The 14631-nt window shown below is 41.8% G+C and overlaps 1 protein-coding gene across 1 annotated transcript in view; it reads right to left on the bottom strand.

Annotated features, from left to right (window-relative positions):
- PIWIL4 (piwi like RNA-mediated gene silencing 4) overlaps positions 1-3247 on the bottom strand; it is a 42117-nt gene extending 38870 nt beyond the window's left edge. The window contains exons 1-2 of the mRNA XM_080688622.1: positions 3160-3247; positions 1920-1998 (exon numbers count right to left, since the gene is read on the bottom strand). Coding sequence (XP_080544748.1) covers positions 1920-1998; positions 3160-3246 — 166 coding nt within the window. The 5' untranslated portion in view covers position 3247. The remainder of the gene's footprint in view (positions 1-1919; positions 1999-3159) is intronic.
- Positions 3248-14631: the final 11384 nt, after the last annotated feature.

Below are 14631 nucleotides of genomic sequence, written 5' to 3' on the forward strand. Positions count from 1 at the left end.
CCTGGGACCTTTCAGTCCGTAGGCTGATGCTCTATCCACTGAGCCAAACCGGTCAGGGCCTGCCATCAGTTTTTATGCTAGATCATTTCCTGGAGAATGCAAGCCAACATTTCATTCACCTTTGGGCATAGTCCTCACAGTTAGGTTATAGAAAAAATAAAATTAAAATCCAATGACTATTTTTGTTAAAATGAGTACAAAGAGGTGTTGATTTTTAGATATTATTTGGGCTTTCTGAAGACAGCATGAAAATATAAAGACTATTATCACAAAGCGATATGATTCATAGTGTGACAAATCTCTGACCTGACCACCATCCTTTGATAGAATAACTAAATGCAATACCCCAAATAACACAATCACCTGCTCCAAAGTGTGGTCCATTCCTTTTTCAGTGGAGTCTGAGTCTACCCGGAAAAATATCAAAATTTATTTAATTTTAAAAGATTATCCCCACTAGATTATCCATAGCATTCACTGATCATGGTTTCAAAAGATATTAGGTGGTTTCTAAAAATTCAATCTACCATAGACTATCAGTTGCCAGGAGTGAGGGGGAGAGGGGGATGGGGAATTCATGAGTACAGAGTTTCAGTTTTGCAAGATGAAGAATGTCCTAGAGATGGATGGATGGTTGCCACTGGACCCTACAATTAAAAATGGTCAATTTTGAATTATGTATATTTTACCACCATTTAAATAAATAAATAAAAATTCAATCTGCCCTCAAAAGGTGAAGGGTTTCCATCACTTGGTAGTCACAAGAATGTGCAGCAGGCATGGAGAGGAAGCCCCAAGGAGAAGTTGGGGTAGGTTGGAATGGTGGCAGCAGCACTGCCTGAAAGCAGGTCTTCTGAGGGACCACGTGCACGTCTGTGGGTCCAGATCACAAAGGATACCTGAGCAGGGCTAGAAAACCCGGCAGAGAACGAGAGAACCAGGCACAACATGGATAGAATGGCTGATGATCCTAAGAGTCTAGAAGAACCTAAATGCTTAGCGCGTACCTGGTTATTAGCAACTAACCACTTAACTTCATGGCCAGAGCAGGGGAGATGGCTGATACATTTCAGCAGTGGTTGTGAGCTGAATTGTGTATCCCCAAGTCCTAACCCCTAATATTTCAGAATGTAACTGTATTTGGAGACAGGGTCTTTTAAGAGGCAGTTAAGTTAAAATGAGCTCATTAGGATGGACCCTAATCCAGTTTGACTGGTGTCCTTATAAGAAGGGATTAGGACACAGACAAGGACAGAGGGAAGGCTATGTAAAAACACAGGGAGAAGACGGCCCAGCCATCTAAACCAAAGAGAGAGGCCTCAAAAGAAAGCAACCCTGCAAAAACCTTGATTTTGGACTTCCAGCCTCCAAAATTATGAGATGGTACATTTCTATTGTTTAACCCACCCAGTTTGTGGTACTTTGTCATGGAAACCTGGAGTGTGCCAACTCACACAGTGTGATAGCAGCTACCCGGAATAGCATATTGACAAGTATCCTGAGGCCAAATCTGAATTTGCAGGGAAGAGAGCCACCATCAAATGGTGACATCTTCCTCGGGTGGGGAAGGAAGAAGAGCAGTGGCAGCAGGCACTCCAGATTTCCACTATCCTTGCAAACTGACATGTATATGTCATAAAGAATTTTTAAATATTTTGTTAAAAATTATTCAGTGGACAGACAGAATCTGAAAACTAGCATCCTGATGTCTGTGGATAGCCAACTGCCAAGCATTGTCCACAAATTCAGTGGCAAACTCTGTTTGGGACTCCCAAAAAAACACAACAAACACAGGGGATCCTTCAAGAAAAGGTGAATGGGATGCTCACGAAGAGACCCTGCTGCTGTGAGGCACAGCAGACTCACTCCTGTTCCCGTCAGATGGAACGGAACTGAATGGAACAGAATACTGCACTTACATTGCTGTGAAATCCTACTTGTGTCCTCGAAGCCACTGTTGGATGATGCTTCATTGTCACTAGGATCAGCAAATACGGGCTAACATGGGCCAAAAAAAAAAGTTTAGTCATATTTGAGATATTAATTCATAAACCAAAAAGTTATTACAAAAATAAGAACTCTATATTTCCTAAGTCATTAGTCAGCATAACCTAATGTCAACAGTTGAAATGCTTGAGAGATGATTCTAGCAATTGCCCCTTCTAGAAGAAAGGGTAAGGATAAGCTATAGTGCTCCCCATTCATCAACGTTTAGTACCAACTGTGAACCAGATACAGCCGCTGGAGGTGTGAAGAGGCAGAGAAGAGACCCGAGTCAGGAAGCTCCTCAGGGGGGAGGTGGTACCAATGACGGCACACAGACACGGGTCTCCAGTGTGAACATGTTTGTAGCAAGAAAATAAATTGAGCCAGAGCATCTCGGTCACCAGCTCAGGTGATGACTGTCCTGAATAAACTTTTCCAAATTAGTTCATAAAATGGGTGAAGGGAACCACTAATAGTTTCCCTTTTTAAAAATACTCTTTTTTTTTTTTTCCACAGTAACAGCTTCTCTTTGCTCAAGAAGAAATATATCTCGGCCTGCTAAAGCATGTATGAAGTAAAGAGAAGACCTTTTCGTGAGAGTAAAGGCATAATGACCAGACTACTCACTTGAATACGTTGGAGTACAATCTAAGAGATTGCTCCAAATACGGAGAGTATGTAGTAACATCAGTCAGAAGTTGCTGATTTACTGGTCAGTACATTCTAGTTGCCTAAGTCTAGCAAGGAGCCCTACCCACAGAGGCTGCTTAAGAAACAATGGTTAAATCAAAACCACATCTGGGCGTGAGATTTCTTATTTTTACATATGAATTAACAAGATGAATCATATTAGATTACATGCCATCTTATGAAGGCACTACTGAAGGCACAGCCATTTTTACCAAATGACTTACTCCCAAATCAAGGAATTAAAATTCAGAAAATAGACAAGCACGCCACGCTTGCCTCCAATTTTTAGTCCTCTTCACTGGCCAAAATATCTATGTTAATATCTTACCGAGATAAGACCCCAAAGGAAAAAAATTGAGAAGCCCTGGAAAGACTCAAAGTTGAGAGAGAACATAACCCACTACTTCCTAGGAGGGAAGACCGCGTCCATGAAGGAGACAGGTAAGAGAGAGCGAGACAATGCCAGATAAGCCTTGTACACACCGTCGGGGAGGCCTGGAGGTACCCCACTTCCGTGGCACTGGGGCCGCGGGTGATGCCTCGCGCCCTAACGCGGGCACGTCCAGTCATGTTCCGGATGAGCCCAAGGTGACTTCCAAGGCAGCAAAGCTTCAGTTAGGGTATTTTTCCCTTGGCATCCACAGGGCAGGGCTGCGACCACGGGCGGTGGAGGTGGAGAGTCTCATGCGTGAGTGGGGGGAGCGCGCACAGAACGCGGAGTTCCGGCACAGTGGGGGGTGGAGCGGTGGGGGTGGGGTGGAGAGCGCACAGTTGGGGAGGCAGCTCACGGGGAGGGGGAGACAAGCACACAGTGAAGGGCTGTAGCACAGGGGAGGTAGTAGGGGAGGGCTTGGGCAGGGGCCCAGACTTTCGTTTTCTTTCATCATTCCCCCCAAAATCTGGCATTATCCAATTCTCTAGTTTTTGCCCATCTTGTGTGTTTAAGGTTGCATCACACTGTTACATTTTTCAGTTTGTGTTTTCTACTTGCACCTTTGCATCAATGGGCTAACTGTGAAGTTTTCCATTCTGTCGATTGTTCACAAACATTGCTGTTTTTAAAATTGGGCTTCTCATGTTTTCCTTTGTGACTTGGGAGACATTTTATCTGTTTTTTTTCCTTTTTCTCTCTTTTTTAAATCCTCACCTGAGGATATTTTTCCATTGATTTTTAGAAAGGGTGAAAGGGGGAGAGAGAGAGAGAGAGAGAGAGAGAGAGAGAGAGAGAGAGAGAGAGAGGGAGACATCGATTGGTTGCCTCCTGTACACGCCCAGACCAGGGCCAGAGATCCAGTCTGCAAAGGAGGTATGTACCCTTGACCAGAATCAAACCTAGGACCCTTCAGTCCGCAGGTCAATGCTTTAGCCACAGAGCCAAACCGGCTAGGCCAGGGCTATCTTTTTTCTTAACATTGCAAATATCTACTCCCAATCTATCACTTGTTAATTTTGACCATGAAATCCTTTATCCAACCAAAATCCTTAATTTTCACAAAGTCAAATTTACCATTTTTAATTTTATGCTTTGTAGGTCTTTTTGAAAGAAAAATTTTCCTGCCCTAAGTTTACAAAAACATTGTATGACATTAAATGTCTCATACCCTTTAAGAATACACACACACACACACACACACACACGTATGCATATGATGTGAGGAAGGATCTCATTTTACCTCTTTAAAGTGAGCCATTTCCCCCCTACCATCATCTGTTAAACAGAATATACTTTCTGTAATGGTTTGTGACAAATTCCTATACATACCTAGATCTGGTCTGTGCCTTCCATTTCTGCTCTGCACCAGTACTTTATCACTTTTTATCATGATTTCTTTATAGTATTCATAAAGTCTTATTCCCCCCCCCCATTACTTATTCAATTGTTTATTCAAATTTTTTCAATTATTTATTCATAAATTGTATTCTTCCATATTAATTTTAAAATAAATTTGTCAAGCTTCTTTTAAAATCCTGCTCTATTTTTAATTGGCATTGTATGGAATCTATAAATTAATTTGGAAAGAACTGTCACCCTTACAATTTCTCCATTTATGCAAGTTCTCTTTAACAGCATTTAAATTTTTTTCATAAAAGTCTTGTGTATTATTTAATTTCTGGCAATTTCATCGTTTTTGCGATTACTGTGAACTGGATCTTGTTTTCATTATATTTTCTTACTAGTTATTTGTATAGACACATTATATTGATTTTTGTATGTTGATATTGTTTATCAAGTTTGCTGAACTCCTACGTTCTTATAGCTTGTCTCTTGATTTCATTGAGTTTGAATGTAGATGATCAGATCATCTATAAATAATAATTTGGGCCCTTGCTGGGTAGGGCAGTTGGTTAGTGTGTAGTCCTGATATGCCAAGGTTGTGGGTTCGATCCCCAGTCAGGGCACATACAAAAGTCAACCAATGCATAAGTGGAACAACAAATTGATGTTTCTCTCTCTTTCCCTTCCTCCCTCTAAAAAATCACTAAATAAATAAATAAGAACTTTACCTTTTTTAAAAAAAATCATTTTATCTCATCCCTTCTTATTCTTATTTTTTTCTTATCATATTGGTCAAGTTTTCCTGTACAATGTTGAAAGTTACTGTGGTAGCTGGCATTCCTGTCTTCTTCCTGATTTCAAGGGAACTGTTTTGTTTGATGTTTGCTGTGAATATCTGGTTTTCAGTGTTTATTATTTTAAGGAAGTGCCCCTCTATTCCTAGTTTTCAAAGATGATTTTAATCATAAGTATGTGTGGAACTTAATTAACTGCTTGGGTCTATCAAAAAGGTTGTGCTGAGGTTATGAAGGCACATTACAAACAGTTCATGAGAGTTATTTGGGGTCCATAGGAAGGGGCAATAAGTGGCTAAAATGTGGTAGATACAGAGAATGGAATACTAGGCCAACAGTCACAAGCGATGACCTAGAGATACATTCAGCAACAAGAATAGATCTTCAACACATTGTGTTGGATGAAGAAAAAGCAAGAAAGGATTGCAATCTATACTATGGCAAAATATCACGTTAATTTTTAAAACATTAGGAACACATGTAACTGGGTATGTACTAATTTTTTTCAAGCAAACATACATCCAAGGATATCCTACAGACAATAAATTGAGTACCAATAGAAGGAAGAAAAATAAGAGTGGGAATGAGAGAAGTGAAAGGGAAAGCAAAATATAATACAATATAGATAGCGCATTCATAGACCCGTGAGACTAGTGTACAGTGAACTGAAGAATGTGATTCATTTAACTTCCTGGTTTTAGACCCTAAAATTAAATAAATATCATAGCTAATTATTGAATACGTATAGTATGCCTGGCTCTGGGGCAAACATTGTTGTCCCCATTTTACAGTTGAGGAAATGGAAACTTAAGAAATTTAAGTGACCCACCTAAGGTGTTACAGCTTTGTGTGGCAGAGCTGGGATTCCAACTCAGGTCTGTCTACCTGTAAAACCCACACCATACCCCAGCCGTGGGCAAACTACGGCCCGCGGGCCGGATCTGTTCGGCTGTTCTATCCGGCCCACGGAGCCGAAAGAGCGGAGGGTTCTCTTGCTCTCCCCTCCACTCCTTCACCAGCAGCAGTGTTAACATGGCAACGTAGGGAAACACAGCCGCAGCTCCTTCTTCTGAGTGGGTGGATTTATATCCGCCCATTCAGTAGAAGGAACAACCTCTCAATCTTCCAGAGGCTCCTTGTAATGCCCGTGGACGCATCCCCCGACATCACCCTGGGAATGCGTAGACACGTTATGGTGGTGATGTAGGGAGACACGCCCCTGGAGAGCACAGTATCAGAGCATTAGCTAAAAAGGAGACCAACAACACTGTTCCCACTGAAGTTGATGCTTTAAAGACCAAAAACCTTTCAACCCAGTCTACATTGCCATCTACATCTACATCCCGGGCATAATTTGGAAGTTGCACTAAAGAAAATGTTTAATTTACTGTTTACACATTTTGTTCTTTTCTATTTGTTTTACTTTTAAATTATTTTATTATATTTAAGTTTAATTTGAAAGGCTTTTGTACCTTTCCTTTGTTAGGCAATTTTATTTTGCCTTTGCCATCTTCAATATAAGGTATATTATTGTGCTATGATTCCTCCATTTTTTGAAGTTTCAAATTATAATAATTAGTGTTTACATTCTTCTTGTTAAAATGTTTGAAATGAATAAAACTATTTAAATAAAAAAAAAAAAGACAGTGCCCTTTTATGTAATGATGTTTACTTTGAATTTATATTAGTTCACACAAACACTCCATCCATGCTTTTGTTCCGGACCTCCGGTCCAGTTTAAGAACCCATTGTGGCCCTCGAGTCAAAAAGTTTGCCCACCCCTGCCATACCCCTTGTCTCCCTCCAAGAAGGTGATATGCCTTACTTCAGATACTGGCCAAATCCTGTGTTTTATACCTTGCTCTGCCTTCTGTTTAATCCCCATCAGAAATTCTTTCATCAGGTTCTCTTGGGAAACCATTGACCCCGAGGGCTGACAAATGCAAAAAGTAATGATGGCCTTGGGCAAAGATGGCCAGTCTTGGACTTGGCTGAGTGAAACTACTCAAATGAATAATACTTTTTTTTTTTTTTAATGAATGAATCAGAGAGTTTGGGAGCGATCACAAACTGCTATTTAAAAAGGAGGGGCAGATGGAAAATAATCTAGACAAGAAAGCCACGTTTGAAAATCTGTGCTTTGTTTCTGAGTAGATAGATGAATAACCTTTATCACCAAGTTCTCCAAATTTACCACCTACTGGTAAATTTGACTTGTGTTGATGAGACAGCTCTACAGAGTGACAGAATGGTTGAGAAAGTATATAACTGACTTTAAACAGTTAAAGCTTTTCAGTTTTTCCAAATTTTCTCATTATAAAATCAGAAGTATCAATCATTTTCAAGCCTTATCTGCATTTTTCAATTCTCTGTTGTGATTACTGTAATGACATACCAATTAGTCACATTGTGCTCTCCACACATGATTTTTTTTTTTGTAATGGGTTTTCTTACACAAATTTTTCTCTGTAATATGTGTCTTCCTGAAAATAGTTCTTTTTCTTCTTCTTCTTCTTCTTCTTCTTTTTAAATTTAAATTCTTTATTGTTGAAAGTGTTACATATGTCTCCTTTTCCACACATGATTTTTAAAGGCACTTATATATTCCCTGTAATAGAGAGGCAGTACAGCATGGTTACAAGTATATACAAAAGTAAATTTAATACAATTTTTGCCATATTTTGTATTTTTGAACTTGTGTCAAATCACTTCATGCTGTTGCTAATCCTAGATCACGCTTGTCTTATGACACCCTTCACATTTTCTTTTATATACACACACACATACACACACACACACACACATCCTATCTAATAAAAGAGAAACATGCAAATTGACAGTACCTCCGCTACGTCCACAAGCCACGCCCACCAGCCAATCAGGAGTGAGTATGCAAATTAATCCAACCAAGATGGCAGCGGCCACAGAGCTGGAGCCAGCCAGAGGCTTGGGTTGCCCCCGGCGATGGAGGAAGCCAAGCTTCCCACGGCCCTGGCCTGCCCTGGCCTCCGCTCAAGGCTATAAAGTTTCAATTATAGAAGATAAATAAATCCCAGATACCTGCTTCCAGCCTATGCTTGGGTCACCGGGGGGGCATGGCTGGTCTGCAAACCACCACAGGCCCCTCGCCCAGGCCTCCCCATGCCTCAAGGGAACCCCCCACCTTGATCTGAGACACCCTTCAGGGCAAACCAGCCAGCCTTACCCATGTACCAGGCCTCTATTCTATCTAATAAAAGAGTAACATGCAAATTGACTGTCACTCCAACACAAAAGATGGCTGCCCCCATGTGGTCAAAGATGGCTGCCCCCATGTGGACACAAGATGGCTGCCACAAGATGACCAGCAGGGGAGGGCAGTTGTGGGCGATCAGGCCAGCAGGGGAGGGCAGTTGGGGGCGATCAGGCCAGCAGGGGAGGGCAGTTGGGAGGGACCAGGCCTGCAAGGGAGGGCATTTGGGGGTGATCAGGCCTGCAGGGAAGGGCAGTTGGGGGTGATCAGGCCTGCAGGGAAGGGCAGTTGGGGGGGACCCAGGCCTGCAGGAGAGAGCAGTTGGGGGTGACCAGGCCTGCAGGGGAGGGCTGTTGGGGGGGGGGACCAGGCCTGCAGGACAGGGAAGTTAGGGATGACCAGTCCTGCAGGGGAGGGCAGTTTTGGGGGACCCAGGCCTGCAGGGGAGGATAGTTGGGGGGGGGGAACCAGACCAGCAGGGAAAAGCAGTTGGGGCGATGAGGCTGGCAGAGGGGGAGGGCAGTTAGGGGTGACAAGGTGGGCAGGGGAGGGCAGTTGGGGGGGGACCAAGCCTGCAGGGGAGGGCAGTTTGGGGGGACCCAGGCCTGCAGGGGAGGACAATTGGGGAGGGGCACCAGACCAGCAGGGGAAAGCAGTTAGGGGCGATGAGGCTGGCAGGGGAGGGCAGTTAGGGGTGACTGGATCAGCAGGGGAGGGCAGTTGGGGGCGATGAGGCTGGCAGGGGAGGGCAGTTAGGGGTGACTGGATCAGCAGGGGAGGGCAGTTGGGGGTGATGAGGCTGGCAGGGGAGTGCAGTTAGGGGTGAATAGGCTGGCAGGGGAGGGCAATTAGGGGTGACCAGGCCTGCAGGGAAGGGCAGTTAGGGGCAATCGGGCTGGTAGGGGAGCAGTTAGGCATCAATCAGGCTGGCAGGAGAGTGGTTAGGGGGTGATCAGGTTGGCAGGCAGAAGCGGTTAGAGGCAATCAAGAAGGCAGGCAGGCAAGCAGTTGGGAGCCAGCAGTCCTGGATTGTGAGAGGGATATCTGACTGCCCATTTAGGCCCAATCCTACCAGGATAGGGCCTAAACAGGCATTCAGACATCCCTTGAGGGGTCCCAGATTGGAGAGGGTGCAGGCTGGGCTGAGGAACACACACCCCCGTGCATGAATTTCATGCACCGGGCCTCTAGTACACACACACACACACAGATACACACACACACACACACACACACACACACACATACTAGAGGCCCAATGCACGAAATTAGTACAAGAGTAGGCCTTCCTTCCCCCAGCTCCCAGCATCAGCTTCCCTCTGGCACCCAGGACCAGGCTTCCCTCCAGCCGCTGGCAGGCACCTGGGACATGGGCTTCCCTTGCAGGCCCGGCTTCGTCTGGAAGGTCATCTGGAAGGACATCCAGTCTAATTAGCATATTACGCTTTTATTATTATAGATATATTTTATTGATTTCAGAGAGGAAGGGAGAAGGAGAGAGAGGTACAAACATCAATGATGAGAGAGAATCATTGATCGGCTGCCTACTGCACGCCCCACGGAGCCTACAACCCAGGCATATGACCTGACTGGGAATCGAATCATGATCTCCTGGTACATAGGTTGACACTCAACCACTGAGCTATGCTCGCTGGCTGCCCTTCACATTTTCCTTGGCCTACCTCTAATCTCCAGCCATTGCTTTGGTGATCAGCTGTACACAGTGTAACCTCAGATGCACGTACATCTCTTACTGCTGTCCCCGCATGGGAGCAACCCTTGGCCAATGTAGGTGGGAAATGGTGGATAAATATTCCCTCTAACATCCATTGGGCAGAAGATTTTGTGGTGCATTTAGTAGCTTCATGAGACCAAGTATCAGACGCCACAGTGGTGATAACGCATCGTTGGGTTGGCTTCATTCTTCCTTGTTACCCTCTTCCCAGTCCCTTTCTACTGTTCCTTGCAAACACTTCCCAAGATAATTGACCTGCATCCAAACTCTTATCTCATGCTCTATTGTGGAGGGAATCTAGTTTAGCATAGTTCAATAAGAGAATACCATATTCACTCATTGAAAACATATTTCATGCCTACTGTGGTCCCAAGCATTGGTGTCTGAATTTTATCAATGAGGAAAAATACAATTTAAACTCAATCTGCAAGTCAGCTCCCAAATCGGTTTTTCAGTTATTCAGTCCAGTGACTGTAGCTTAAATTGTTTTAATGACTTTTATTAGTAAACCCCTGTAAATAATGACAGTCTACAAGTACAGACAAGTTCAGATCAGTTCATTCAGTATCCATGGTTCCTGCTTGTACAGAATTAATTCCCCAGGCACTAACAGCTGTGAAGTTAGTGCATCAATGGTGTTGTTTTCTTTGGACCTTATTTCAACGATACTTTCTAAATTAATCTTGAAGTTTTTATTTAAAAATATATCCAGTTATCATTTTGATATATTTGCTTTAATATTTTCCCTTTATGTGTATATATTTTTTTCTGACCTGGTTACAAAAAAGTTGCAGACTTTAACTTTGACCTCCTAATATGTTAGTATGCATTTGTTAACAAAATATCTTCCCATTCTCTCATAAAACCACAATACAATCACAAAATTTAACATGTAGATTAGACAATACTAGTAGTATTGTCTAATCTACATTCCATAGTTAAATTTTGACAATTGTCCCCAAATATACCTTAAATAACATTTTTTTTTCTTTTTCAGAATACAGTCAGGTCAGGGTAATTGATTGCATTTGGTTGTCATGCCTCTTTTCTTTAATCTATAACATGAACCATCTTGCTCTCCTGCTTTTTCAAACAAGTTGTGAGAAATACATTATTAAAATGTGCAGAGGAAGGAAAATTCCCATTATGTACTAGATGTTAACTGCTAACCACTGTGATGTAAATCTTTTCAAATATATTATCCACCTCCTGGTCTACAGTGAATGGTCTACAGGTCAAATAACTCCTGGAGAATTGAACTTACAAGCACTGAATATTTTGTGCTGTAGAGGTATTTCTGGTTATCTACATGTACCCCATTATTCTCCAGAATGGATTTAAGATTACTTACATAGGTACCAAATAAAACAAGAGGAAAAATGTTTCAAAGGAGAGATTCTCTATTTTCTAGTTCCTCTCTAGCTCTCCAGCCTTGACGTTTGCACTTTCCTCACCCAAGCACTCTCTTTCCCTGGAAAATCCATCCCTCTCAAGCAGGAAGCCCCACCCAGTGAGCACAGGGTGGATTTGACTTTCCTTGGCCCTAAGTACTTTTACCTTGATGGGCACCTTCTTCAATTAAAAAAAAAAAAAAGTATTAGCCCAGCTGGTGTTGCTCAGTGCTGAGCAGTGACCCATGAACCAAAAGGCATTCCTGGTCAGGGCACATGCTTGGGGTTTCAGGCTTGATCCCCAGCAGGGGGTATGCAGAAAGCCGCAGATGGATGTTGATGTTTCTCTCTCATTGATGTTTCTATCTCTCTCCCTCTCCCTTCCTCTCTCTCTCTAAAAAAGCAATAAAAAGAAAAAAATATTTAAAATTTTATCTTAAAACTCAGATGTATAAAAATGAATATATTTTAGATTCCACATATAAGTGAAACCATACATTTATCTCTCTCTATCTGACATTTCACTTAGCATAGTATCTTCTAGGTCCACCCATGTTGTCTCAAATAGCAAGATTTCATTTTTTTATTGCTGTGTAAATCCCATTGTATATCTATACCACATGTTCTTTATCCATTCATAGAAACAGAGACCAAAGGGATGGTTACCAGAAGGGAAGGGAGATGAGAGGGGTGAAAAACATGAAGAAGTATATAGTCATTAATACTGTGATATGTTTGCACATGATTACTAGAATTCATGAGGTGATAACATTGTAAGACATAAAAATGTCCAACCATTATACTGTACTTCTAAAACTAATATAATTACTATGATATTGTATACAACAATGTTTAAATTAAAAAAAAATTAATTCACTAACCTCAAGAAAAATTTAAAAATGAATATATATTAATATTATATATTATTTTCTTTTACCTAACATTTTTTTTTCTATTCGGATTTTAAAAGAAATTAAAACATTTTCAAGCACCCCTAACAGTACTGTGGGCCTTAGGCATTATGTCTGCTGTGTAACATCTGCATTTCCCCAATTGAGTGATGTGATATGGAAGCATAATCAGAGGCTACAGCAGGAAGGTCAGGGATGGTCCCTGACTCCCAATCCCACGGAAGTGTGCAAGAGGTGCATGAGGATGGATCCCAGGCCAAAGGTCAATAGTCAAGGGTAGATGTGGATCTCAAGTTAGACTTCTTTTGCAGTAGTCCCCTCTGTGTTAGTTCCAGGTATGTCCATTTCTATGGAACCTCTTATAATAGTACATTCACCTCTCCTAGGGTCAGGTATAGTTTGGATGGAGGGCAATACTGATTAAACTCATATTGAGAGAGGAAATATTTCCTTAATTAGCAAAGCTCCTCCCCTTCCCTGCCAGTTAGTATGTCTCCTGTTATTGTGTGGAGTTTGCTCTTGGATTCCAGCTCAGCTCTACTTCAGAGCCTACCAGATAAAAAAAAATGAAGTAATATTCTTTCAGTATTATCTACTCACTTTGTTGCTCCAAGGAAGGGCTCCAAATGTAAGACTCTAGCAAAGACTCAATTAAAGCCTTTAATTTTCCCAGTCTGGAGGTTGAGATGGAGAGAAATAGTTCATTAGCCACTCCATAATGTAAAAGAACATTACCAAGAGTCCATAACACACTGGCCTGAGATTTACAAAGTTTAGAACTATTGCATTCAATATAAAGAAGTGAGAATGTAAGCCTCTTTTTGTCCATTGGACACAGCTCCCACAGACTCCCTTACTGAACTCATGCCTCAAATAACTCTGCCCTCAATGTGCCCTATTGTCAGACATGATGGTCAAGGCCAGGTCTTCCCAAATAGAGTTATGATGGCTGAGATTGTTTTTTATGGTGGCAAAATTCAAATTTGGTAAGATTCCAAGTAACCAAGTCTAATCTTGTTTTAGCCTGATACTATGATAATACTAGGCAAAGTTCCTGGGACTCAGTGGAGCCCAGTCATTGAGGGAGAATTTCCTTGGTAGGGTGAGTGAGGAGAGCAGTGGGTGAGGCTCGGACAATACACCCCAGCTCCAACAGGGCTGCCCTGCTCTAATTTGTTTCATGTATTGTGGTTCTACGTACAATTTTGTTTGAAAATTAGATTATGCTCCTGAAAAAAAGGTTTGAAAACTATCCATAAAGGCTTTTCCCTTTCTTTATGGAAAGAAACTACCTAAACAATCCTATACAAAGTTGAGAGATTTAGAGTGGCGATACTCCATCCACCTGAACTCAGGTAGTGCACAATGAAAGCAATAGTCTTGGACTCCAAGAGAATCAACCCCAGCTCAGCAATGACGAGCTGTGTGACTTTAACCCAGTAGCATAGCCTCTTTGTCACCTATAACATGGGGATCATAAAACTTAACTCACAGGGCGTGTTGGGATCAGAAAATGAGATAATGCATGTGAGAAACTAGCCAGTTTAAATAGCAGGTTCAATAAAGTTTACCTTTAATCTGTGTTCCCTATTCCCCTTAGGAGGCCCCCATGGACTTTCCCTGTTAAAGGAACTTCTTTCCTATCCTAAACCCATTTTCTCCTATTTGAGCCCAGCAATGATAAAAGATGTTGGATATCATTCTGAACAACGAATCCTCCTGTGTTAGAGAAAGTTATTTTATTTATTTGGTTACTTATTTATTTTCTGTTCCTTCCAATGGTTCCACCATGAGGACTTGAACTTTGTGTGTTTGCTACTTATTCCCAGTAACTAACCAGGGCCCAGCACTAGGCATAGTATTTGTTGGATGATTGAAGATGCTTAAAGACCATGAGGAAATTCCCATTAGTTTTTTCTTCTCTGCCTTATATTGTCCTATCATTTCATACTTTTCCATAAAGAAATTTCAGGCCAACTCTGTAATCATCTTTTCCAAATGACTCAGCAATTTTGGCAATTAGGAGAGCAAAATACAAAATCATTATTCCGATGGTTTATAATACACAAAGTAAACTTGAATCTTGCTTACTAAGTGCAACTTGCTCACTGTGTA

Source organism: Plecotus auritus (genome assembly GCF_963455305.1).
Source record: "Plecotus auritus genome assembly, chromosome: 9".
Classification (NCBI taxonomy): domain Eukaryota; kingdom Metazoa; phylum Chordata; class Mammalia; order Chiroptera; family Vespertilionidae; genus Plecotus; species Plecotus auritus.